Source organism: Mobula hypostoma, chromosome 24 (assembly GCF_963921235.1).
Source record: "Mobula hypostoma chromosome 24, sMobHyp1.1, whole genome shotgun sequence".
NCBI lineage: Eukaryota > Metazoa > Chordata > Chondrichthyes > Myliobatiformes > Myliobatidae > Mobula > Mobula hypostoma.
The window spans coordinates 53050441-53074256 of record NC_086120.1 but is presented as its reverse complement, the minus strand read 5'-3'; the positions used below and the strand labels follow the sequence as shown (position 1 = coordinate 53074256).

At 42.7% G+C, this 23816-nt stretch overlaps 1 protein-coding gene across 1 annotated transcript in view; it reads right to left on the bottom strand.

The window, feature by feature from the left end:
- Positions 1–1935: 1935 nt before the first annotated feature.
- LOC134337404 (tyrosine-protein kinase JAK2-like) overlaps positions 1936–23816 on the bottom strand; it is a gene marked incomplete at its 3' end in the record, with an annotated part of 85754 nt that continues 63873 nt past the window's right edge. Inside the window, exons 3-9 of the mRNA XM_063032369.1 lie at positions 18966–19089; positions 17906–18023; positions 17533–17678; positions 15144–15441; positions 10267–10389; positions 2427–2584; positions 1936–2047 (exon numbers count right to left, since the gene is read on the bottom strand). Coding sequence (XP_062888439.1) covers positions 1936–2047; positions 2427–2584; positions 10267–10389; positions 15144–15441; positions 17533–17678; positions 17906–18023; positions 18966–19089 — 1079 coding nt within the window. The remainder of the gene's footprint in view (positions 2048–2426; positions 2585–10266; positions 10390–15143; positions 15442–17532; positions 17679–17905; positions 18024–18965; positions 19090–23816) is intronic.

The following is a 23816-nucleotide window of genomic DNA, read 5'->3' as shown; positions in this document are numbered from 1 at the left end:
CATGACTATTGTAATATTGCCCTTTTGGCATGCATTTTCTATCTCACATTGTAATCTGAAGGCCACATCCTAACTATTGTCTGTATACAACTCAAATCAGGGTCTTTTTACTCTTGCAGTTCCTTAGCTCTATCTATAATGATTCAACACTTTCTGACCCTATGTCACCTTTTAATTTCATGTGATACATCTTTTCTGTTGGCACCTTGGGGATCATAGTGCCCAATCCACATCCCTTCACAGCACTGATTACCCAATACAAGCCTATCCCTGTTCTGCTCAACCATGCTCCTCTGTAGCCTATCTTCACCTGATCCCTGCTGTGTGAAGTGTCCTGGTTCATGCCCTTCAAACTTCAATTACTGCTTCCTCATCATCCCACATCGAAGAATTAAATAGCATAGAAAGAGGACCTCTCAATGAATCTCGTCCAAACCAACTGGAAGGCCTATTAGTGCTAATCCCATTTTCCTGCATTAGATCCTCTACTCCTTTCCTACCCAACTACCTGGTCAAATATATTTTCAATATTTTAATTGCTTCTGCCTCTGGCAGTTCATTCTGATAAATGAACCCTCAGAACTCCTTTAAATTTTTCCCTTTAAACCTGTACCCTTCAGTTGTAGATTCTCCTGCCTTGGGAAAAAAGGATTGTGACTATCTTATTTATGCCTTCATGATCAAAGGTCATGAACTTTGCTAGAAGGAATAAAGGTGTAGACTATTTTCTAAACAGAAAGAAAATTCAGAAATAGGAGGCACAAAGGGACCTGGGAGTCATTGTGCAAGATTGTCTAAAGGTTAACTTGCTGGTTGGATTGCTGGTAAAGAAGGCAAATGCAATTTTAGTATTCATTTTGAGAGAACTAGTATATGAGAGCAAGGATGTAATGCTGTGGTTTTATAAGGCATTGGTCAGACCACCCTTGGAGTATTACGAGCAGTTTTGGGCCTCTTATTTAAGAAGGGATGTGCAGGCATTGGAGATGGTCCAGAGGAGGTTCACAAGATTGATTCCGGGAATGAACAGGTTAACGTATGAGGGGAGTTTGTTTCTGGGCCTGTACTTGCTGGTGCTTGGAAGAATGAGGGGCATATCATTGAAACCTATCAAGTATTCAAAGGCCTAGATAGAGTCGATGTGCAGAGGATGTTTTCAATAGTGAGAAAATTCAGGATAGAAGGCACGCCCTCAGAACAGAAGAATGTCCCTCTGGAACAGAGATGAGGAAGAATTTCCTCAGCTGAGGGTGGTGAATGTATGGAAGCCATTGCTAAATAAGGGTGTGGAAGCCAAGGCAGTGGCTGTATATAAAGCAGGTCCTGCTGAAGGGTCTCAACCAGAACTGTTGACTGTACTATTTTCCTTAGATGTTGCCTGGCCTGCTGAAATCCTCCAACATTTTGTGTGTGTTACTCGGATTTCCAGCATTGTGGGTATATATAAAGCAGAGGTTGATATGTTCTTAGTAAGGGTGTCAAAGGTTACGGGGAGAAGGCAGGAAAATAGGGTTAAGAGAGATAATAAATCAGACTCGATGGAATGATTGAGAAAATCGATAAGCCAAATGACCTAATTCTGCTCCTATGTCTTATGGTCTAATAATGTCATCCCTCAGACTTCTGCATTGCAGCGAGAATAAATCTAATATATCCAATCTCCCTTTAACCCTGTATTTCCGTCAACATCCTGGTATATCTCTCTGTACTCTCGATATTGTTGCCTATCAGAGCAAAGCATTTCCTGTAGATCTAACTCAGTTGCTATGGCTACAGTGCTGATCAAACGGCAGTGATGTCCACAGGAGAAAGAAGCTCCACGAATATTGATGATAGAGCTAACTGGAGAAAAGAATACATGGTATATCAGTCACAGTGGATTAAGAATGGGCACACATTAGGGAATATTGGTCTGATTTGTCTCAGTTGGCTTACTTCAACACAAACGGTCAGGAAGTACTTGTTGAAATCCTTGGGGCTGCAGCGAAGGATGTAAAGACCTTTCCTGTTTCGATGCTTCCTTAGCTTGGACACAGCAAAGTTGGAGCTGCCATGGAAGAAGAGAAAAACTTAGAATAAAAATAAATAAGTAATTGCATGGACCCTCCAAGAGCCAAGGTGGAGGATTTGATGTAGGGAGGTGAGGTGGAATTGTTACTACCAGACAGGCATAGTATGGCTACTTTTAATTGAGACAGAATGCCGTGAAGTTCAGATTCCCACATTACAAACTGCTTAAACCTCATTAACTTATCCTCCACTTCTGCTTTTCATCATTATCTGCTGCCAGAAACCAACAAGAATTTAGTTGTCTGGTTGTTCTTTCAGAGAAGGAACATACAGCACACAGGCAGAAGAGAATGCAGACATCTTTTGGTCTAATGAGTTCTTTAAGAAACTGGAGCACTCTTATTCCCAGAACATACGTGATTGGTCCATGACAATTGTCTTCAATGTGTTGCAACAGTTTCGGGGGAGCCACTTCTTTGCAGAAATAATGGTGAGCATCAGCAGTCAGTCTGTAATAGCCATCAATCAGGGCGATGAAAGATAGAGCCTCTCTCAGAGTGGGAAACACTGCCTCCTGCAGGGTTGGAAGAGTGAGGTAACCATTAGATAGATGTGACAGAGACAGGCTGCCAATAGTCTGGAACACCAGAGTGAAACACACAACGCATTTCTATGTTTCTTTTTGTTGCAGCATAAATATATTCCAGATATTGTGAAGGGTAACACCATTTCTCTAAGATTAACATCCAACACTTCCTCAACACCCACCACTCTCACCCCTCACAAAGAATTTCAAAAACAAAGTGACAGTAGCCAGTGGTTCAAAATCAAAACAAATGCAAATACTACAAATCTGAAATTAAAGCAGAAAATGCAATAAGTACTGAACAGACCTGGAAGCATTTGTGAAGAGAGGGAGATGTAGAGCTAATGTTTCACTTCATGCTCTCCCACCTCTTATCCCTTCACAATCAGTTTTCAACTGCTGAGTATTTCAAACACCCTTAATTTTATTTCAAACCTTACCCTGGTGTCCTGAGGTCAATAATTACTTCTTAATCAATGTTCATTATACAAATATGTGATATTATTACAGCAAATTTGTCTTGTAGAATCTTGCTGTGCCTGCTTTATCACAGGTAATATCCCATGTAATGTTCATAAGGTAGGTGAACAGATGTTCTGGGCTACAAACACCTTTCAGCAAAGAGTCATAGAATACTATGCAGAGCAGAGCAAACTCAATGGCCGAATAGCCTAATTGTGCTCCTATGTCTAATGTCTTACTACAGCACAGAAACAGGCTCTTCTGCCCATATAGACAATGCCAAACCATTAATCTGTCTTGTCCCATTGAGCTGCACCCAGACCATAGTCCTCCGTACCCTTCCTATCCATGTACCTATCCAAGTTTCTGTTAAATGTTGAGATTGAGCTTACACGAACCACTTGCACCGGCAGCTCGTTCCAGAGTCTCACCAGCTCTTGAGTGAAGCAGATCCCCTTAGGTTCCCCTTAAACATTTCTCCTTTCACCCTTTACTTTTGATCTCCAGTTCTAGTCTCATCCAACCTCAGTAGAAAAAATCTGCTTGCATTTACCCTACCTATATCTCGACAATTTTATATACTTCTATCAAATCTTCCCTCATCTTCTACATTCTAAGAAATAAAGTCGTAACCTATTCAACCTTTCCCTATAACCCAGATCCCCAGGCCACGAACTTATCAATCACCCCCGTACGTAAAGTCGCCCCTCACAGCTTCCTGCGGCAAAGAATTCCACAGATTTGCACTCTCTGGCTGAAGAAATTCTTCCTTATCTCCGTTCTAAAAGGATGCCCCTCTATTCTGAGGTTGTGTCCTCTAATCATAGACTCTTCCATCAAAGGAAACATCCTCTCCACACCCACTCTATCAAGGCTTTCACCATTCGATAAGTTCACCCCTAATTCTTCTGAATTCTAGTGAAAACAGGCTTAGAGCAATCAAGCACTCTTTATTTGACAAGCCACTCAATTCCAGAATCATTTTTGTGGATCTTCTTTCAACCCTCTCCAGTTTCAGCACATCCTTTTAAAGATACTTTTGCTCTTAATATATCTGTAGGAGCCTTTAGGATTCTCCTTCACCTTGTCTTCTAGAACAACATCAATCCTTTGATCCCTCCCGATTTCATTTTTAAGTGTTCTCTTGCATTTAATGTAACCCCACTTTTTAAAAAAGGAGGGAGAGAGAAACCGGGGAATTATAGACCGGTTAGCCTAACGTCGGTGGTGGGGAAACTGCTGGAGTCAGTTATCAAAGATGTGATAACAGCACATTTGGAAAGCGGTGAAATCATCGGACAAAGTCAGCATGGATTTGTGAAAGGAAAATCATGTCTGATGAATCTCATAGAATTTTTTGAGGATGTAACTAGTAGAGTGGATAGGGGAGAACCAGTGGATGTGGTATATTTGGATTTTCAAAAGGTTTTTGACAAGGTCCCACACAGGAGATTAGTGTGCAAACTTAAAGCACACGGTATTGGGGATAAGGTATTGACGTGGATAAAGAATTGGTTAGCAGACAGGAAGCAAAGAATGGGAATAAACGGGACCTTTTCAGAATGGCAGGCAGTGACTAGTGGGGTACCGCAAGGCTCAGTGCTGGGACCCCAGTTGTTTACAATATAGATTAATGACTTGGATGAGGGAATTAAATACAGCATCTCCAAGTTTGCAGATGACACGAAGCTGGGTGGCAGTGTTAGCTGTGAGGAGGATGCTAAGAGGATGCAGAGTGACTTGGATAGGTTGGGTGAGTGGGCAAATTCATGGCAGGTGCAATTTAATGTGGATAAATGTGAAGTTATCCACTTTGGTGGCAAAAATAGGAAAACAGATTATTATCTGAATGGTGGCTGATTAGGAAAAGGGGAGGTGCAACGAGACCTGGGTGTCATTATACACCAGTCATTGAAAGTGGGCATGCAGGTACAGCAGGCGGTGAAAAAGGTGAATGGTATGCTGGCATTTATAGCAAGAGGATTCGAGTACAGGAGCAGGGAGGTACTACTGCAGTTGTACAAGGCCTTGGTGAGACCACACCTGGAGTATTGTGTGCAGTTTTGGTCCCCTAATCTGAGGAAAGACATCCTTGCCATAGAGGGAGTACAAAAAAGGTTCACCAGATTGATTCCTGGGATGGCAGGACTTTCATATGAAGAAAGACTGGATGAACTGGGCTTGTACTCGTTGGAATTTAGAAGATTGAGGGGGGATCTGATTGAAACGTATAAAATCCTAAAGGGATTGGACAGGCTAGATGCAGGAAGATTGTTCCCGATGTTGGGGAAGTCCAGAACGAGGGGCCACAGTTTGAGGATAAAGGGGAAGCCTTTTAGGACCGAGATTGGGAAAAACATCTTCACACAGACAGTGATGAATCTGTGGAATTCTCTGCCACAGGAAACAGTTGAGGCCAGTTCATTGGCTATATTTAAGAGGGAGTTAGATATGGCCCTTGTGGCTACGGGGATCAGGGGGTATGGAGGGAAGGCTGGTGCAGGGTTCTGAGTTGGATGATCAGCCATGATCATAATAAATGGCGGTGCAGGCTCGAAGGGCCGAATGGCCTACTCCTGCACCTATTTTCTATGTTTCTATGTTTCTATGTTTCTTATTCTCAAGTTCCTCACTTATTTCCACCTACTTAAACCCGTTATGTACCTCCTTATTTTTCTTAGCCAGGGTCCCAAAATCTCTTGAAAACCAAAGTCGGCTGGGGTGATATACTGCATCCGGTGCTCCCGATGTGGCCTTCTATATATTGGCGAGACCCGATGCAGACTGGGAGACCGTTTTTCTGAACACCTAAGCTCTGTCCGCCAGAGAAAGCAGGATCTCCCAGTGGCCACACATTTTAATTCCACATCCCATTCCCATTCTGACATGTCTATCCACGGCCTCCTCTACTGTAAAGATGAAGCCACACTCAGGTTGGAGGAACAAGACCTTATGTTCTGTCTGGGTAGCCTCCAACCTGATGGCATGAACATCGACTTCTCTAACCTGCTAATGCCCCACCTCCCCCTCGTACCCCATCCGTTATTTATTTTTATACACACATTCTTTCTCTCACTCTCTTTTTTCTCCCTCTGTCCCTCTGACTATACCCCTTGCCCATCCTCTGGGTTCTTCTCCCCAGACCTCCTGTCCCATGATCCTCTCATATCCCCTTTGCCAATCACCTGTCCAACTCTTGGCTCCATCCCTCCCCCTCCTGTCTTCTCCTATCATTTTGGATCTCCCCCTCCCCCTCCCACTTTCAAATCTCTTACTAACTCTTCCTTCAGTTAGTCCTGACGAAGGGTCTCGGCCTGAAACATCGACTGTACCTCTTCCTAGAGATGCTGCCTGGCCTGCTGTGTTCACCAACAACTTTAATGTGTGTTGCTTGAATTTCCAGCATCTGCAGAATTCCTGTTGTTTGCGTTTTTTAAACCCATTACACTTGTCCTTTATTCTGACAGGAACATACAAGTACTGTGCTCTCTAAATTTCACCTTTGAAGATCCCCCACTTACCAAATACACCTTTGCCAGAAATTAACCTGTTCAACTCCACACTTACGTTTCTGATATTGGCCTTTCTCCAATTTAGAATTTCAACCGGAGGACCAGACCTATCCTTTCCCATCATTACATTGAAACTGATGGCATTATGATCACTAGATACAACGTGTCCCCCTACACAAACTTCTGTTACCTTCCCTGTATCATTCCCAAATAGGAGATCTAGTATCGCACTCACTCTAGTTGGGCCTTCCATGTACTGAATAAGGAAACATTCCTGAAAACATTTCACAAACCCTTTCCCATCCAACATTTTCACAGTTTGAGAGTCCCAGTCAATATGTAGAAAATTAAAATCACCTACTATCATAACCTTACACTTCTTGAAACAGTCTGCAACCTCTCTACAATTTTTTCCTTTGAATCCCACGGACTGTTGGGTGGTCTATAATATAATCCCATTCACATTGTCGGACCTTTCTTATTCCTCATTTCTACCCATAAAGCCGGGAGCGGGGAGAAGATAGCTGTGTGACGGCAGCACACGCGGCCACTTCGGTGATGATGTCTGTTATCTGTCAAGTAGGGGACCGTGCACAATTCTGATTTGATGGAGACAGATGTGAGAGCACAGCGGAACATCTGGAAAACTTCTGAAATGCCCGCTTCGCTGCCGCTGCTACTGTGTGGTAGCTGGAATCTCCGGAGCTGAAGGCCCCGAAATCCTCGGCTTTGCGTGTTTCAGCGGCCGGAGAGAGGTCGACGGCGCTCGGCAGAGGATGGCGCTCGGGAGGCTGTATCGGAGAGGCTAGTCAGGAGCTCGAAGTTTTCGGATGGATGGACTCAAGTGTCGGCTGGGGTCGGCTGCTTCCAAGGCATCGGCAAGTTGACGGTGCCTGGAGGTTTATGGCAGGGAGTTTCTCCCTTTTGCCGCCTGCTATCGGGGACTCAGGAGTCAATCGACTCGGGACTTTGAGACTTCCTTTTACTGTGCCCATGGTCTGTTCTTTATCAAATGATGGTATTGCTTTGCACTGCTGTAACTATATGTTATAATTATGTGGTTCTGTCAGTGTTAGTCTTTGGTCTGTCCTGTTTTTTGTGATATCACTCCAGAGAAACATTGTATCATTTCTTAATGCATGTATGCATTTCTAAATGACAATAAAAGAGGACTGAGTGTTCTCATAATCCACTCTAAAGCTTCACGAGATTAGTTATCCAGTCTGTCCTGTCTGAGCACTGTCATGACATTTTCCAGGACTAGTAATGCCACCCCACCCCCCCCATCCCTCCCTCTCTATCATGTCTAAAACACTGGAGCCCTGGAACGTTGGGCTGCCAGTACTGCTCCTCCTGCAACCAACTCTCACTACAATATCATCATTCCATGTGCTGATCCACACCCTGAGCTCACCTGCCTTTCTGACAATACTCTTGCATTGAAATATACACAGTTCAGAAAATTAGTCCCACCATGTGCAACCCTTTGATTCCCTTTGACTCTTGTTCAAACCTCCCCACTACCCCCCCATGAAACACTAACAAACCTTTCTGCTAGGATGTCAGTCTCCCACCAGTTCAGGTGAAACTGTCCCTTCTATACATGTCCCACCTTCCCTGGAAGAGAGCCAAATGATCCAAAACTCTGAATCCCTCCCTCCTACATCAACTCCTTAGCCATGTGGTAAACTGTATAATCTTCCTAGTTCTGGCCTCACTAGTACCTGGCATGGGTAGCAATCCTGAGATCACAATCCCCTCCTACCCTTGACATTGTTACCAATGTACACCACAACCTCTGGCTGCTCTCCCTTCCACTTAAGAATGCTGTGGACTCAATCAGAGATGTCCCTAACCTTGACGTCCAGGAGGCAACGTACCATCCAGGAATCTCATTCTCATCAACAGAACCTCCTTTCTGTTCCCCTACGCAATGAATTCCCTATCACCACAGCTCGCCTCTTTTCCCCCCTTCTTTTCTGAGTCACAGAATTAGGCCCAGTGTCAGAAACATGAGCACTGCAGCTTTCCTCTTTTGGTCATTCCCCCTCACTTCAAAAATACACAAAGTGATACTCCTGACGGTTACCCACTTACCTGTGTCCTGCATCTTGGGTGTAACTACCTCCCTATATCTCCTGTCTATCAATCCCTCAGCCTCCTGAATGATCCAGAGTTGATCCAGTTTCAGCACCAACTCTTTAACATGGTCTGTTAGAAGCTGTAGCCGAATGAACTTCTCGCAGGTGTAGTCATTGGGGACACTGGAGGTCTCCCTGCTTTCACACATCTTCCATGAGGAGCATTCCACTATCCTGCCTAATATCCCTACTGGTCTAAATGTGCAATAAGAAAGAAATAAAGTAAGAATAAATAACAAAAATTATTCTAACTATAGCCTGCGCCTCTCCTTGCTGAAGCCTCGATGAGCAAAAGCCACAACTCCTCACACTAACTCCCGCCCACTCACTCAATGGCCATTCCATTTAAATGCAACTTCTTTCTATTGGATCTTGTCAAGTACCTAATTATGCACAATCCAATATTTCCTTACCTGTATTATGCAGAAACTAACCTATAAAATTTGATTGTGTCTGACTCACAAGGTATTCTCTATGATAGATCCAAAACCTTCAAGCTGTTCTGCAGATATTGGAACACACATGTTGATCCAGATTTCTGACATCTGCAGAACTTCTTGTGTTTCTGTTATGTTTAAATTGGTTCCTGGTTGGGACATTGAAGGTTTGGGTCTCTCATATAGAATACTTTGCCATTCAGGAAAACAAAGAGTTGACATTCCAGGCTGAATAAATTTAAACACTTCCTTTTTTAAGCTTTTATGCATTCATGCTTATCCAATATATTACTTTCACTGTAAAATTTTTTCAATGACCTCATAACTGGGAGACATATTATCTTCCCTCACCCTAACTTTTGAAACTTGGCATACATATTTATTTACATTATCTACAAACAATAGAGGACCCTGCAGGGATCAGTGCTGAGACTTCTGCTATTTGTGATATATATAAGTTACTTGAATACAAATACAGAGGGGCTGCAGGACAATGTAGTGGATAGTGAGGATGGCTGTCAAAGATATACATCAGTTGGAGGGAAGGATAGAGACAAAAGTGGGAAGGTGATAGGTGGAGGCAATGAAAGGGTGCAGCTCGAGGAATCTGTTAGGAATTGAAGGTGGAGCATGGAATCAAACAAGGTAGGTGGGGAGCTGTCCCAGTGGGTCCCAGGTGCCCCAGGTGCCCTCACTTTGTAGGTGGAGGGGAGAAAAACAATGTTATTAGGGGTAGCAGGAGTGTTGGAGGAACTAAGTTGGACAGGAGAAGGGATAATACTCAACAGAGGGGGAGCAGGTTGAACTATGCAGAGCTGAAACTAGAGAACTCCCTGCTCTGGAGTCCGTAACATTACCGGTACTACAATGAGAAGCTCAGTTTCATGTCTAATGGAAAGAGCACCTTTGACAGTGTCATTCTCCCTCAGTGCTGCTTAAGGGCATCAGTGTGATCCTAGGACTACAGGCAGGACTTGTGGATCCCCAGGAAAGCATGTCATATACTATCAATACAGATACTCAAAGCTTATTCTAAAATAACTATACACTTGATCCTCTATTTAAATCTCTCAACAGTCTGCATTCAATATGGGAAAAAAGACTTTAATTAAACTTACCAAAACCTCGTTGTCTTGTTTAGTAAGTGTGACAATTCGACTTTCTTCTAAGACATAATCTCGGCTAGCCTGCTTGAGAGTGATGTCAACAATCTCTGGAAAGTCACAGAAGGCCTGCCATTGCTGAACAAGAAGGTAAATCAGAGAGAGAAGCTCTTTACATCTCTTTTCAGGCATGAATTAAAGCTGATGTATTGAAAATGCGACTTCGCTATTAAATCTTAGATTAATTCTCAGCTAAGAATTTTTGTGCCACTTACTGAGGCAAATGCATATCATTCATTCTTGTGATGTTTGTGCCTTTAGAATGTTGGGTTCAAAATATCTTTCTGAGAAGCTGCAGAATGTCATGGGGTGGGAGTAACAGGAGCTGCCCACACCCAAGTCCATCAATGACTGAAATTCACTTCCATTGGATGATTGATATCTAACTCAAGTCCTTCTACAGTCCTTAAGCGTCAATTCAAGTTATCACAAAATGTCAACTTAGTGTCCATCTCAGAGTTAGGATACTGAATCAGAGGGACATTAGGACCACATGTGTCCTTTGTTTCATGGAATCCTGGTTAACCCCTTTCGTACTGGATGCAGCGATTCAGATCGACGGGTTCACTACACATAGTCAAGATAGATCTATAAAGTCTCTCAAAAGCAGAGGTGGAGGATTATGCCCCATATTCAACTCCTGTTGGTGCACAAATATATCAATGCTGATCCATTTCTGCTCACCAGACCTGGAATATCTAGCAGTTAAGTGCTGTCCGTCTTACCTACCATGGGAGATTTCCGGGATCATTTTGGTAACAGTATGCATTCCACATGAAGGTAGAGCCATAGATGTAGTGTATATGGATTTTAGCAAGGCATTTGATAAGGTACTCCATGCAAGGCTTACTGAGAAAGTAAGGAAGCATGGCATCCAAGGGAACATTGCCTTGAGGATCCAGAACTGGCTTGCCCACAGAAGGCAAAGAGTGGTTGTAGACAGGTCATATTCTGCATGGAGGCCGGTGACCAGTAGTGTGCCTCAGAGATCTGTTCTGGGACCCCTACTCTTTGTGATTTTTATAAATGATCTGGATGAGGATGTGGAGGGATGGGTTAGTAAATTTGCTGATGACACAAAAGTTGGGAGTTTTGTGGATAGTGTGGATGGCTGTCAAAGGTTACAATGAGACATAGATAGGATGCAAAACTGAGCTGAGAAGTGCCAAATGGAGTTCAACCCAGATAAGTGTGAGGTGGTTCATTTGGTAGGTCAAATATGATGGCAGAATATAGCATTAATGGCAAGACTCTTGGCAGTGTGGAGGATCAGAGGGATCTTGGGGTCCAAGTCCATAGGACACTCAAAGCTGCTACGCAGGTTGACTCTGTGGTTAAGAAGGCTTACGGTGCATTGGCCTTCATCAATTGTGGGATTGTGTTTAAGAGCCGAGAGGTAATGTTACAGCTATATAGGACCCTGGTCAGACCCTACTTGGAGAACTGTGCTCAATTCTGGTTGCCTCACTACAGGAAGGATGTGGAAACCATAGAAAGGGTGCAGAGGAGATTTACAAGGATGTTGCCTGGATTGGGGATCATGCCTTATGAGAATAGGTTGAGTGAACTCGGCCTTTTCTCCTTGAAGCAACGGAAGACAAGAGGTGACCTGATAGATGTGTATAAGATAATGAGAGGCATTGATCATATGGATAGTCAGAGGCTTTTTCCCAGGGCTGAAATGGTTAGCATGAGAGGGCATATTTTTAAGGTGCTTGGAAGTAGGTACAGAGGAGATGTCAGGGGTAAGTTTTTTTCACGCAGAGAGTGGTGAGTGTGTGGAATGGGCAGCGGTGGTGGAAGCAGAAACGATAGGGTCGTTTAAGAAACCCCTGTATGGATACATGGAGCTTAGGAAAATATAGGGTTATGTGTAAGTCTAGGTAGTTCTAAGGTAAGGACATGTTCGGCACAGCTTTGTGGGCTGAAGGGCCTGTATTGTGCTTTAGGTTTTCTGTGTTTCTATGTTTCACCTCAGGCCAATATCAATCAGGCTTTAGATGATCTGAGCTATGGGATCAACTTGCACGAAACGGGGCACCCTAAGGCTTTCACCATCATATTGGGGGATTTTAACCAGGCCAGTTTGAAAAAATCACTAAGCAATTACCATCAACAGATCACTTGCAATACCAGAGGAAACAAAACACTGGACCACCACCATGAAGAATGCCTACTGTGTTATTCCACGCCCTCACTTCGGGAAGTCTGATCACCTGGCTGTACTTCTGCTCCCTGAGTATAGGCAGAGACTGAAGACTGAAGCACCAGCAGTGAGGACCAAGAAGGTATGGACAAGGGAAGCACAGGAGTGCCTACAGGACCTCTTTGAATCGGTGGACTGGACTGTGTTCAGGGATTCAATTTCAAATCTGGATGAGTATGCCGCAGTTGTTACCGACTTCAGTAAAACCTGTGTGGATGAGTGTGTGCCTACAAAGACTTACTGTACATTCCCAAACCAAAAGCCATGGATGAACCAGGAGGTATATTGTCTGCTGAAGGCTAGACCTATGGCTTTCAAGGCTGGCGACCCAGATCTGTACCAGAAAACCAGGTATGACTTGTGGAGGGCTATTTCAAGGGTGAAGAGACAATTACGAACAAAGTTGGAGGCGACATTGGATGTAGGACAACTCTGGCGGGGTTTGCGAGACATTACTTCCTACAAGGCAAAATCAGACATGAATGGCAGCAATGCTTCACTACCATATGAACTCAACACCTCTGCGCTCATTTTGAAAGGGAGAATATAACCATGGCTGTGAAGATCTCTGCTGCACCCAGTGATCCTGTGATCTCTGTCTTTAAAGAGGGTGAACCCAATGGAGTACCTGGTGAGGCTCTGAAAACCTGTGCCAACCAACTGGTGGGAGTATTCAAGGACATTTTCAACCTCTCACTGCTATGGGCGGAAATCCCCACTTGCCCCAAAAAGGCAACAATTATACTAGTGCCTAAGATTAAAAAAAAACTAGGTAATGATAGAGATCTAGATGATTCTAAGGCTAGCAGGAAGGAACTTAAGAATGAGATTAGGGGAGCCAGAAGAGGCTATGAGAAGGCCTTGGTGACCAGGATTAAAGAAAACCCCAAGGTATTCTAAGAGCAAGAGGATAAGATGTGAGAGAATAGGACCAATCAAGTGTGACAGCACAAAACTGTGTATGGAACCTAAGGAGATAGCAGAGGTATTTAATGAATACTTTGTTTCAGTATTCACTGCAGAAAAGGATCCTGGTGATTGTAGGGATGATTTACAGTGGACTGTAAAGCTTGAGCATTGTCAGGACGCTGGAGCAGGGATCCAGTTGCAGACCTAGTTATTAATGTGAAATGCTTGCTCTGTTCCTCTTTCTCCACAAATACTGCCCAGCCTACTGAATATTTCAAATACTTTCTGCTTTTTGTTTTGAATTATATTTTCTGCGGATTCTGTTTTTGATTTTCAAGTTAAGAATGATGTTTGATTGTGAAGATATTGTGGGAGAATTTTTGAGATCAATGAAGAGTGAGGTAGAAACAGATGTAAAGGGATCAAATAGAATGTGAAGATAAGAAATATAAAGGCAAATTCTAAAATAGAAGAATACCAAACTAAATGTTGCTCTTTGGAAATTGGCAGAAATATAATTATTAATAGTGAATAATGAAATATCTGTCATTAAGAACTTTGCAGTAGGAGTGTGATTGGGAATTTAAGTGAAGAACATGGGAATTCAGGGTTACCCTCGCAGACTGAATTGAGTTGTTCTGTAAGACAGTTGCAGATTTGCATTTGGCTTATACATTGTAGAGGAGATCTCGTAATTAGAAATGTAAAGCAATCTATTAAGACTTGATACTTCACTTAGAAAAAACTGTTTGGATCACTAGATGCTGAGCGGTAAAAGGACAGATTTTATTAAGAAATGCCAGGATGAGTATTTGAATTGCTTGGACATGGAAGGCTATGGGTCAGGTGGTGGGAGATGGGACCAGTGCAGTCGGGTGCCCACTGGTGAGTGTAGATGTGTGGCTGAATAGCCCATTTCCAAGCTGCACAATTCTGATTCTATGTTTGATCCCTCTTCAGTGCTTGCAAGAAAGAAGGTGAGTGGTTGGTGGAGATGGAAGAGTGGACCAGGGAGTCATAAATGGAATGATCCCTTTGGAAACCTGAATACAGACGGGAGGAAAAGATATATCTGGTAGAGGATTTTTTGAAGTAGACCTTAACTATATATTGTGTCCACTTTCAATGTAGTCCATGTCAGAAAGAATATCAATGCCCTAAACAGAGTAGAGAGCTTTACCAGAAAAGAGTCCAAGCTGAAGACAGGGCAATAGAGCAGAAGAAGCGGTTAATGATAATATTTAAAGTTATGAAGGATTTTCACAAAATAAACAACCCCCTTAGTAGGAAGATTGGCAGCCACAGATTAAAGATAATTGGTGAAAAGAACACTAAGTACTGGTGTGGTGAAGATGAAGAGATAAATTTGCACGCAGCAAACTACTATTATCTGGAATATATTTCCTGAAAGATTGGTGGAAACCGATTAGAAAGAAGGTTTGAAATGCAAATTTTACTTTTTCCTTAACCATTAAGTGGACTGGTATCAGTACAATGGGTCAAATGATTTTTTCATTCACTGAGGTAAAGTCACCTGCTGCCCCTGACATCATGGTATATAGATAACTGGTCCTTTGATGTTACTTGGCAATGTTGTCTCTCCCTGCAGCTTTAGCCAGCCCAATGACCTGATGGTTACATTATGAGCCATCCGATCTAATTAAAGACAGAATCCCTCTTACCAACGATGACTACATTACACAGAAAATGAGCAAACCTCATCATCTTTGGTATTCCACTGGACTCCATGTTCTCCAGAGATGCAGATGAACTTGTATGTTGGGAGCACTTGATGATCCCATGTTTGATCTTTCACACAAAAGATTTCCTGAATGGGCATTATTTTCAAGTTTCCCATATCCAGGAGGTATTTCAGCTTCAGGCACCTGAGGTCAGTTTCGCAGTGGCTGATTTTCTTCAGAAACTTGTCAAACTTCCTTCTGATTCTCTTTCTTGTTACGAAGTTTTGCTGCTGGATCTGTTGACGGAGAGATGCTGGAATGCAGGACTTGTAACTTTAAATGGAATGAGAATGATTTGATTAGCACAGGGTTCAACCACTGTTGTGTTAGAGTTAGCCTTCTATCCCTTTTGATGGGAGACTCATAGAATCACTGAATACAACATGCAACTGGGTCCTTTCTGCCCACTGAATGTGATGCCTATCTATGCTAACCCTATATGCTTGCACCAATCCCACATCCCTTTACATCTTTCCAATTTACACACTGTATACCAAGTGCAAATGAGACTGACTTGGCTGTTGCCTGGAATGAATGGTTGTAGTTATAAGGAGAGGTTGAATAAACTGGGTTTATTCTCACTGGGCGTAGGAGACTGAGAGGTGTCTAGAACTAGAGAGAGAAGGTGAGGGGAGGGACATTTGAAGGAAATCTGAGGGGTAAGTTTTGTACAGAGGGAGGTGGATAAGCTGCCTGAGGCAGATAAATTTATAATGCTGCTTTTACAACAATATTTGGACAGATAGTTAAATTGAAAAGACATTGAGGCATAAGGGTTTAATGAATGCAAATGGGTTCACCATAGTTAGACAACACAGTCAACATGGAGAAGATGGGTTGAAGGGCCACTCTCACTATTGCATGATTCTATTTGTCCAACCCTACTGCATCCACCTGCACTGTAATTTTCGGGCAGCTACGTACTTGCACACCGAAGTTCCTCTGTATATCAACACTCCTAAAGTTCCTACCATTTATTCAATATCCAATTTAACCAATTTCCCCCGGGATCAATAAAGTATGACTATGACTATGACTATGACTATGACTACATGCTCTACAATAATTTAACTTCCCAGAGTGTATTACTTCACTTTGAGAAAGTCCACCTGCCATTGCTCTGCCCAACTTCCAGGTGGGTGGTTAATGTTTCACTGTATCCTTCTCCTTCTACTTCACTATTTACAACTCTACCAATGTTCATGTCATCTGCAAACTTACTGATCAGACCACCTCACCCAAGTCACTGACATATAACATTACCAGCAACGACATCTGTAGTACACCACTTGTGACAGACTTCCAGAGACACAGAGTATCTCTGTCCAGAGATAAAGAGATATAGAGGCTTTTGATTGACAACAGAGTAGTCTTCACAGCTCCGATCAGATCTCTGAACAGCCATGAACCATTAAGCACTACATCAGTATTTCATTTTTTGCAATATTTATTTATTTTTCACATAGCAATTTTATATCTTTTCACTGTATGAACCCATGAACAGTACCTCACTCTTCCTCTTTTACACTATTTATCTATGTATATATGTATACACTTTGTAGTTATTTACCTGTCTTTCTATTTGTTTAGCAACTTACAGTAATTTGTTAAGCCTGCACTGTACAGTTGCTATAAATAGACACATTTCACGACTAATGTCAGTGACAATAAACCTGATTGATTCTAATTCTAATTTTGAAAGCATCTTTTCATATCTGGACACATCATGGCTTGGTATGGAAATTGCTGTGCCCAGGACTGCAAGAACTACAGAGAGCTGTGAACGTAACTCAGCACACCATGGAAACCAACCTTTCCTCCATGGACTCTATCTATACTTTTTGCTACTTGTAGAAAGCAACCAGCATATTTAAAGACCCTGCCCATTCCAAGCAGTCTCTCTTCTCCCTTCTTCCATTAGAGAAAAGATACATAAGCCTGAAAATATGCTCCACCAGCTTCTACCTCACTTTTATGAGACTATTGAATGGTTTCCGGGTAAAATTGAAGCTTATTGTCCTTTATCTGTAATTGTTAGACTTTATTCTGCATTCTGTTATTGTTTTATCTTGTAATATGTGAATGCACTGTTGTAATGAATTGATCTCTATCAACAGTATGCAGGGCAAACTTTTTCACTGTGTCTTGGAACATGTGACATAAATAAACTAATTTCAGCTCCTTCCAGAATACTCTGACAACATCACCTACAAGGTCTTTCTTGCTCAAGTGTACATCCCATTCTTGCTCCCCTCTTAAATCATCTGCACTATTCATGAGAAATTGACACTATAGACCATAGGACATAGGAGCAGAATTAGGCCAATTGATCCATCAAGTCTGCTCTGCACAATCACATCTTACCTGATCTGCTCACAGATTTGTTGCAGACTCCACTTCCTTTCCTTTGCTATCCGCATTATGTCCAGTACAGCCATTCCCAAGCATTCCTCCTGCATCTGCAGGTCCAGTGGGACTTTAATGAGTCCAGTGACAAAGTCAGAGCGTGACTGAGGAGGAAACAGAGGAAGGTGTGATGAACAGAAGCCCTGGTTCCCGAGCCCCTGTGAGACATCCTGACTTCAGTCTTGTTGATAATACTTCATTTCTTCAATTCGTATCTGACTATAGTTTTAAATGCCGGGTGTAAAGTGCAGCCTTTATTACACTTGCATCCAACTCAAACACTTGTCTTTTCAAATGTTCACCCTGCTAAGGCTGTTAAAGTGGTCATTACCTGAGCAAAGAGGTAGTCTATGACAGAGTAATCCAAAACGGTGCTGGTATACTCCTTCGTAAGACCATAGCGGTAGGATTTCTTGCTGCCTTGGCCAAGCCAGTTAGGAAAGAAAAATCTAGGCAAGCAGAAAGAGAGACTGCCCATTATTATAACTGTGATAAAAAGGCAAATTTCAGAACCAAGTGGTGATGGTGTCTTGTGATCCTATTGATGCCCTTCAAAGGACACAAAAGTGGTCCTCGGTTTAAGATTCTTATGCTGGAGAAAGGCCAATTTTGATGACATCAGAAGGAATCTGACAAATGTGTATTGGGATAGGTTGTTTTCTGGCAAAAATATGTTTGGTAAGGTAGGTCTCCTAAAGTGAAATACTGAGAGAAGAGAATCTATATGTTCCTGTTAGAATAAAAGGCATGGTTAACAGGTTGAGAAAACCTTGGTTATCCAGGGATATTGAGGCCCTTGTGAAGGAAAAGGAGGTGCTTATCAGGTACAGACAGTGGAGATCAAATGAGGCACTTGAGGGGGTAGAAGAAATGGAAGGAGCACTTAACAGAATGGCTAAAAGAGTTTGCTCTGGCAAACAAAGTGAAAAAGAGTCCCAAGAGCTTTTGTTTGTTATATTAGGAGCACAATGAAAGCAAAAGACAAAATTGGGATCCTTGAAGATCAGCATAGTCATTAATAAATTGAATCAAAGAGATGGAGAAGGTCTTAAATTTTTTTTGGCATTTGCATTTACTTGGGAGATAGAGGTGGAGTCTATAGAACTGAGGAAAAAGAATAGAGAGACAATGGAATATGGAAGAGGATGTGTTTACTGTCTTGAGGTGAATTAGGGTGGATAAGTTCTCAGGGCCCGATGAGGTGTCTCCTCAGACCTTGTGGAGACTAGTGCAGAAATTGCAGGGGTGCAGACAGCGATAATTAAAGCATCCTTAGCTGTGGGCGAGGTGCCGGAGGAATGAAGGATAGCTAATGTTATTCTTTTGCTTATGAAAGGCTGTAAGAATAAGCTGGGAAATTTTGGGCTGGTGAACCTGATGTCACAACTTACCTGAGGCGATATAGAAGGACCTGTTGTGTGCAGCCATCAACCTGGAAGATGTGGCTTGGAGGGAACCAGACTTTTATATCTTCAGTTGCAAGGGCAAAGAGACTGTTGTAGACTGGTAGAATTCCTGGGAAAACAGACATACTCAACTGTCAGTGAGAGACAGAGAACTAAGCATTAACACTTTGCTGCTAGAAGCAAGGGGAAGGTTCAAATTTCAAAGTGTATGACTCTATGATTTTATGAAAGGTGGGCAGAAGAATGCAAGAGCAGGAGTATACCACTTGTCCCTTGAAGCCTGACCATTCTCAGCATGATCATGGCTGATCTATTCTACAGCCCTCAATCCCCTGTATTTTCACTAATATATCTACTTCCACTTTAAATGAGCTAGCTTTCATGACTTTCAGGGAAAGAGATCAACAGTGATGTGTTACCCTTTGCAAGAGGAAATATCTCAATTTTAAATGACTGGCTCGTTACTTGAAACCATGTCCCCCTGTTTGAGATTTTCCCTTTAGTGAAACAGCTCGGTATCTACTCTGTCACATCCTCTTGGGATTTTAAAACCAACCCCTAATTTCCACCATAGCACTGGTGAATCAGATAACTTGCTGTGGGCTGCAAATAAAACTTCAAAATATACTTCTGAATTACTCTCATTGTAATCTACAGCCTGTAATTTCCCTTTAAGCAACATACTTTTGAACCATCTTAACGAACTAGTGATTTCACAGTCTTCCAAAGGACTTGGCAGCCTTAACTCTCAAGCATGCAGGTACACCACCTTTAAGCTATGCCAGGAGGAGGGGAGGTCTCCAAACCAGATGCAATTACTGAAAAATGAAACTTCCTGTACCCAGCATCTTGTTAGCAAATGTACAGTGCCAGAGAAGAAGATTGAGCACTCAAGGACAGGATTACTGTATTGACAGTAAATGAGGAATTGTTGTGTTCTGTGTTTCACAGAGACATGGCTCAGTTCAGACATTGGTAAGATCTGAAGGCTTCTCAATACACTGGATGGATGGGACTGCTGATTTACAGAAGACAAAAGATGGGGTCTGTGTTTCATGATAAATCGTTTGTGGTGTTTGGATGCAGTGGTCTTGTCACACACTTGTTCCCCCGACCTGGAACATCTGACGATGAAGTGCCAAACTTACCAAGAGAATTCTCCTCCATGATCGAGACCAGTTTACATACCATCAAAGGTAGATGTTAAACAAGCATACGATGTGTTGAATGGCACAATTAGCAAACAAGAAACACCCATACTGATCCCTTTCAAGTCATTGTTGGGAATGTCAATCAGGCTTGTTTAAAGAAAATTCTGCCCAATTATCATAAACATATAACCTGCAGCACCTGGAGCCCCAAAACACTCGACCACTGTTACACTACAATTAGGAATGCCTACCGTTTTATGCTCAGACTACATTTCAGGAAATCTGATCATTTAGCTCTACTCCTCCTACCTGCATACAGGAAGAGGCTAAAGAGCAAGGCCCAGAAATAATGACAACAAAGAAGTTGCAATGGGAGGCAGAGGAGTGGCTATGGGATTGCTGCAAATCAATAGACTGGGTGGTGTTTATAGACCAGTGAGTCTTACTTCAGTGGTTGGTACGTTGATGGAGAAGATGCTGAGAGGCAGGATTTATGAATATTTGGAGAGGCAAAATATGATTAGGCATAGTCAGCATGGCTTTGTCAAAGGCAGGTCGTGCCTTACAAGCTTGATTGAATTGTTTGAGAATGTGACTAAACACATTGATGAAGGTAGAGCAGTAGATGTTGTATATATGGACTTCAGCAAAGCATTTGATAAAGTACCCTATGCAAGGCTTATTGAGAAAGTAAGGAGGCATGAGATCCAAGGGGACCTTGCTTTGTGGATCCAGAATTGGCTTGCCCACAGAAGGCAAAGAGTGGTTGTAGATGGGTCATATTCTGTATAGAGGTTGGTGACCAGTGATGTGCCTCAGGGTTCTGTTCTGGGACCTCTTCTCTTTGTGATTTTTATAAGTGACCTGGATGAGGAAGTAGAGGGATGGGTTAGTAAATTTGCTGACGACACAAAGGTTGGGGGTGTTGTGGATAGTCTGGAGGGTTGTCAGAGGTTACGGTGGGACATTGATGGGATACAAAACTGGGCTGAGAAGTGGCAGAGGGAGTTCAAACCAGATAAGTGTGAGGTGGTTCATTTTGGTAGGTCAAATATGATGGCAGAATATAGTATTAAAGGTAAGACTCTTAGCAATGTGGAGGATCAGAGGGATCATGGGGTCCGTGTCCATAGGACACTCAAAGCTTCTGTGCAGGTTTACTGTGTGGTTATGAAGGCATACGGTTCATTGGCCTTCATCAATTGTGGGATTGAGTTTAAGAGTTGAGAGGTAATGTTACAACTTTAAAGGACCCTGGTCAGACCCCACTTGAAGTACTGTGCTCGGTTCTGGTCACCTCACTACAGGATGGATGTGGAAATCATAGAAAGGGTGCAGAGAAGATTAACAAGGATGTTGCCTGGATTGGGGAGCATGCCTTATGAGAATAGGTTGAGTGAACTCGGCCTTTTCTCCTTCGAGCGATGGAGGATGAGAGTTGACCTGACAGAGATGTGTAAGATGATGAGAGACATTGATTGTGTGGATAGTCAGAGGCTTTTTCCCAGGGCTGAAATGGCTAGCATGAGAGGGCACAGTTTTAAGGTGCTTGGACGTAGGTAAAGAGGAGATGTCACGAATAAGTTTTTTACGCAGTGAGTGGTGAGTGCGTGGAATGGGCTCCCAGCGACTGTGGTGGAGGTGAATACAATATGGTCTTTTAAGAGACTCCTGGACAGATACATGGAGCTTAGAAAAATAGAGGGCTATGGGTAAGCCTAGGTAATTTCTAAAGTAAGTACATGTTCGGCACAGCATTGTGGGCCGAAGAGCCTGTATTGTACTGTTAGGTTTTCTATGTTTCTATGCCTCATCAGAGGATCTGAATGAATACACCACGATTGTCATGGATTTATATAAACAGTTATAGGTGAGTGTGTCCTCACAAAATCTTGAAGTTTCTTCCCCAGCCAGAAGCCTTGGATGAACCATGAGATCCACAATCTGCTGAGGGCCATTTCAGTGGTACTCAGGTCTATCAACCGTTAAATACAAGAGAACCAGTTACAATCTCCAGAAAAGCCATCTCACATGCAGAGTGGAAATTCTGGACCAAATTTGAATCACTGAAGGATGCTTGATAGCTGGTACAGGACTTGAATGCTATCATCTCCTACAAATTGAAACCAAGCAACATGTGTAACAAAAAATCTTCACTCCCAGATGAGCTCAATGCCTTTTATGCTCGCTTTATCTATCAAAAACTAGAGGAACCATCACGAACTTCTACCGCCTCCGATAACCCTGTGATTTCAGTCTTTGAGTCCAATGTGAAAACATCTTTCAGAAGAATGAACACATTGAAAGCGTCCAGCCCAGGCAGGGCGGCTGAGCACTAAAGACCTGCACTGATCAACTGGTTGGAGTATTCACCAATATCTTTAACCTCTTGCTTCGGTGGCCTGACGTACCCATCTGCTTCATGCAGGTTTCAATTATACTGGTGCCTAAGAAGAATGTGGTAATCAGCCTCAAGGATGATCATGCAGTAGTACGTCCACTGTGCTGAAGAGCTTTGAGAGGTTGTTGGTGAAACATATCAATCCATTTCATTGGCTCTTCACTCAATGCTGGAACATCTGGACAGTGAAGATGCATACATCAGGATGCTCTTCATTGACAACAGCTCAGCATCCAATACTATCATCCCCTCAAAACAAATCATTAAGCTTCAAGTCCTCGGCCTCAATACCTCCTTGTACAACTGGATCCTGTCTTCCTCACATGCAGATCCCAGTCATTTCAGATTAGCAACAACATCTGCTCCACAATATCTCTCAGCACAGGTGCACCACAAGTTGTATGCTTAGCCCCCTGCTCTACTTGCTTTATATTGTGAGGCTAAGCACAGCTCTAATGCTATATTTAAGCATGACAATGACACCACTGTCATTGGCCGAATCAAAGGTGGTGATGAATATGCTTAATGGAGGGAGATTGAAAATCAGGCTGAATGGTGCCACAACAACAACCTCTCACTCGATGTCAGTAAGACGAAGGAGATGATTATTGACTTCAGGAGGAGGAAATCAGAGGTCCATGAGCTAGTCCTCATCGGGGGATCAGAAGTGGAGAGGATCAGCAACATTAAATTTCTTGACGTTACATTTCAGAGAACCTGTCCTGGGCCTGCACATAAGTGCAATTATGAAAAAAGCACGGCAGTGACTCTACTTCCTTAGGAGTTTGTGTAGATTTGGCATGACATCTAAAACTTTGACAAACTTCAAAAGATGTGTGGTGGAAAGTATATTGCATCACGAATATAGCCCAGCCTGTCATGGGTAAAGCCAGCTTCACCATTGAGCACATCTACACAGAATGCTGTAGCAGGAAAACAGCATCCACCATCGAGGACCCATCCCACCCCCCCTACCATCCAGCCATACTCTCTTCTCACTTCTACCATCACGAAGAAGATACAGGAGCCTCAGGGCCCACAACACCAGGTTCAGGAACAGTTATTACCCCTCAACCATCAGGCTCTTGAACCAGAAAGGATAACTTCACTTTCCCCATCACTGGCCTGGGCTCACTTTCAAGGCCAGTTTATCTCACGTTCTTGATATTTATTGCTTGCTTATTTGTTTGTTTATTTCTCTTTCTTTTTGTGTTTGTACAGTTTGTTCTTCTGTTTTGTACTTTGGTTGTTTTCCTGTCAGTTGCGTGTGGTCTTCCACTGATT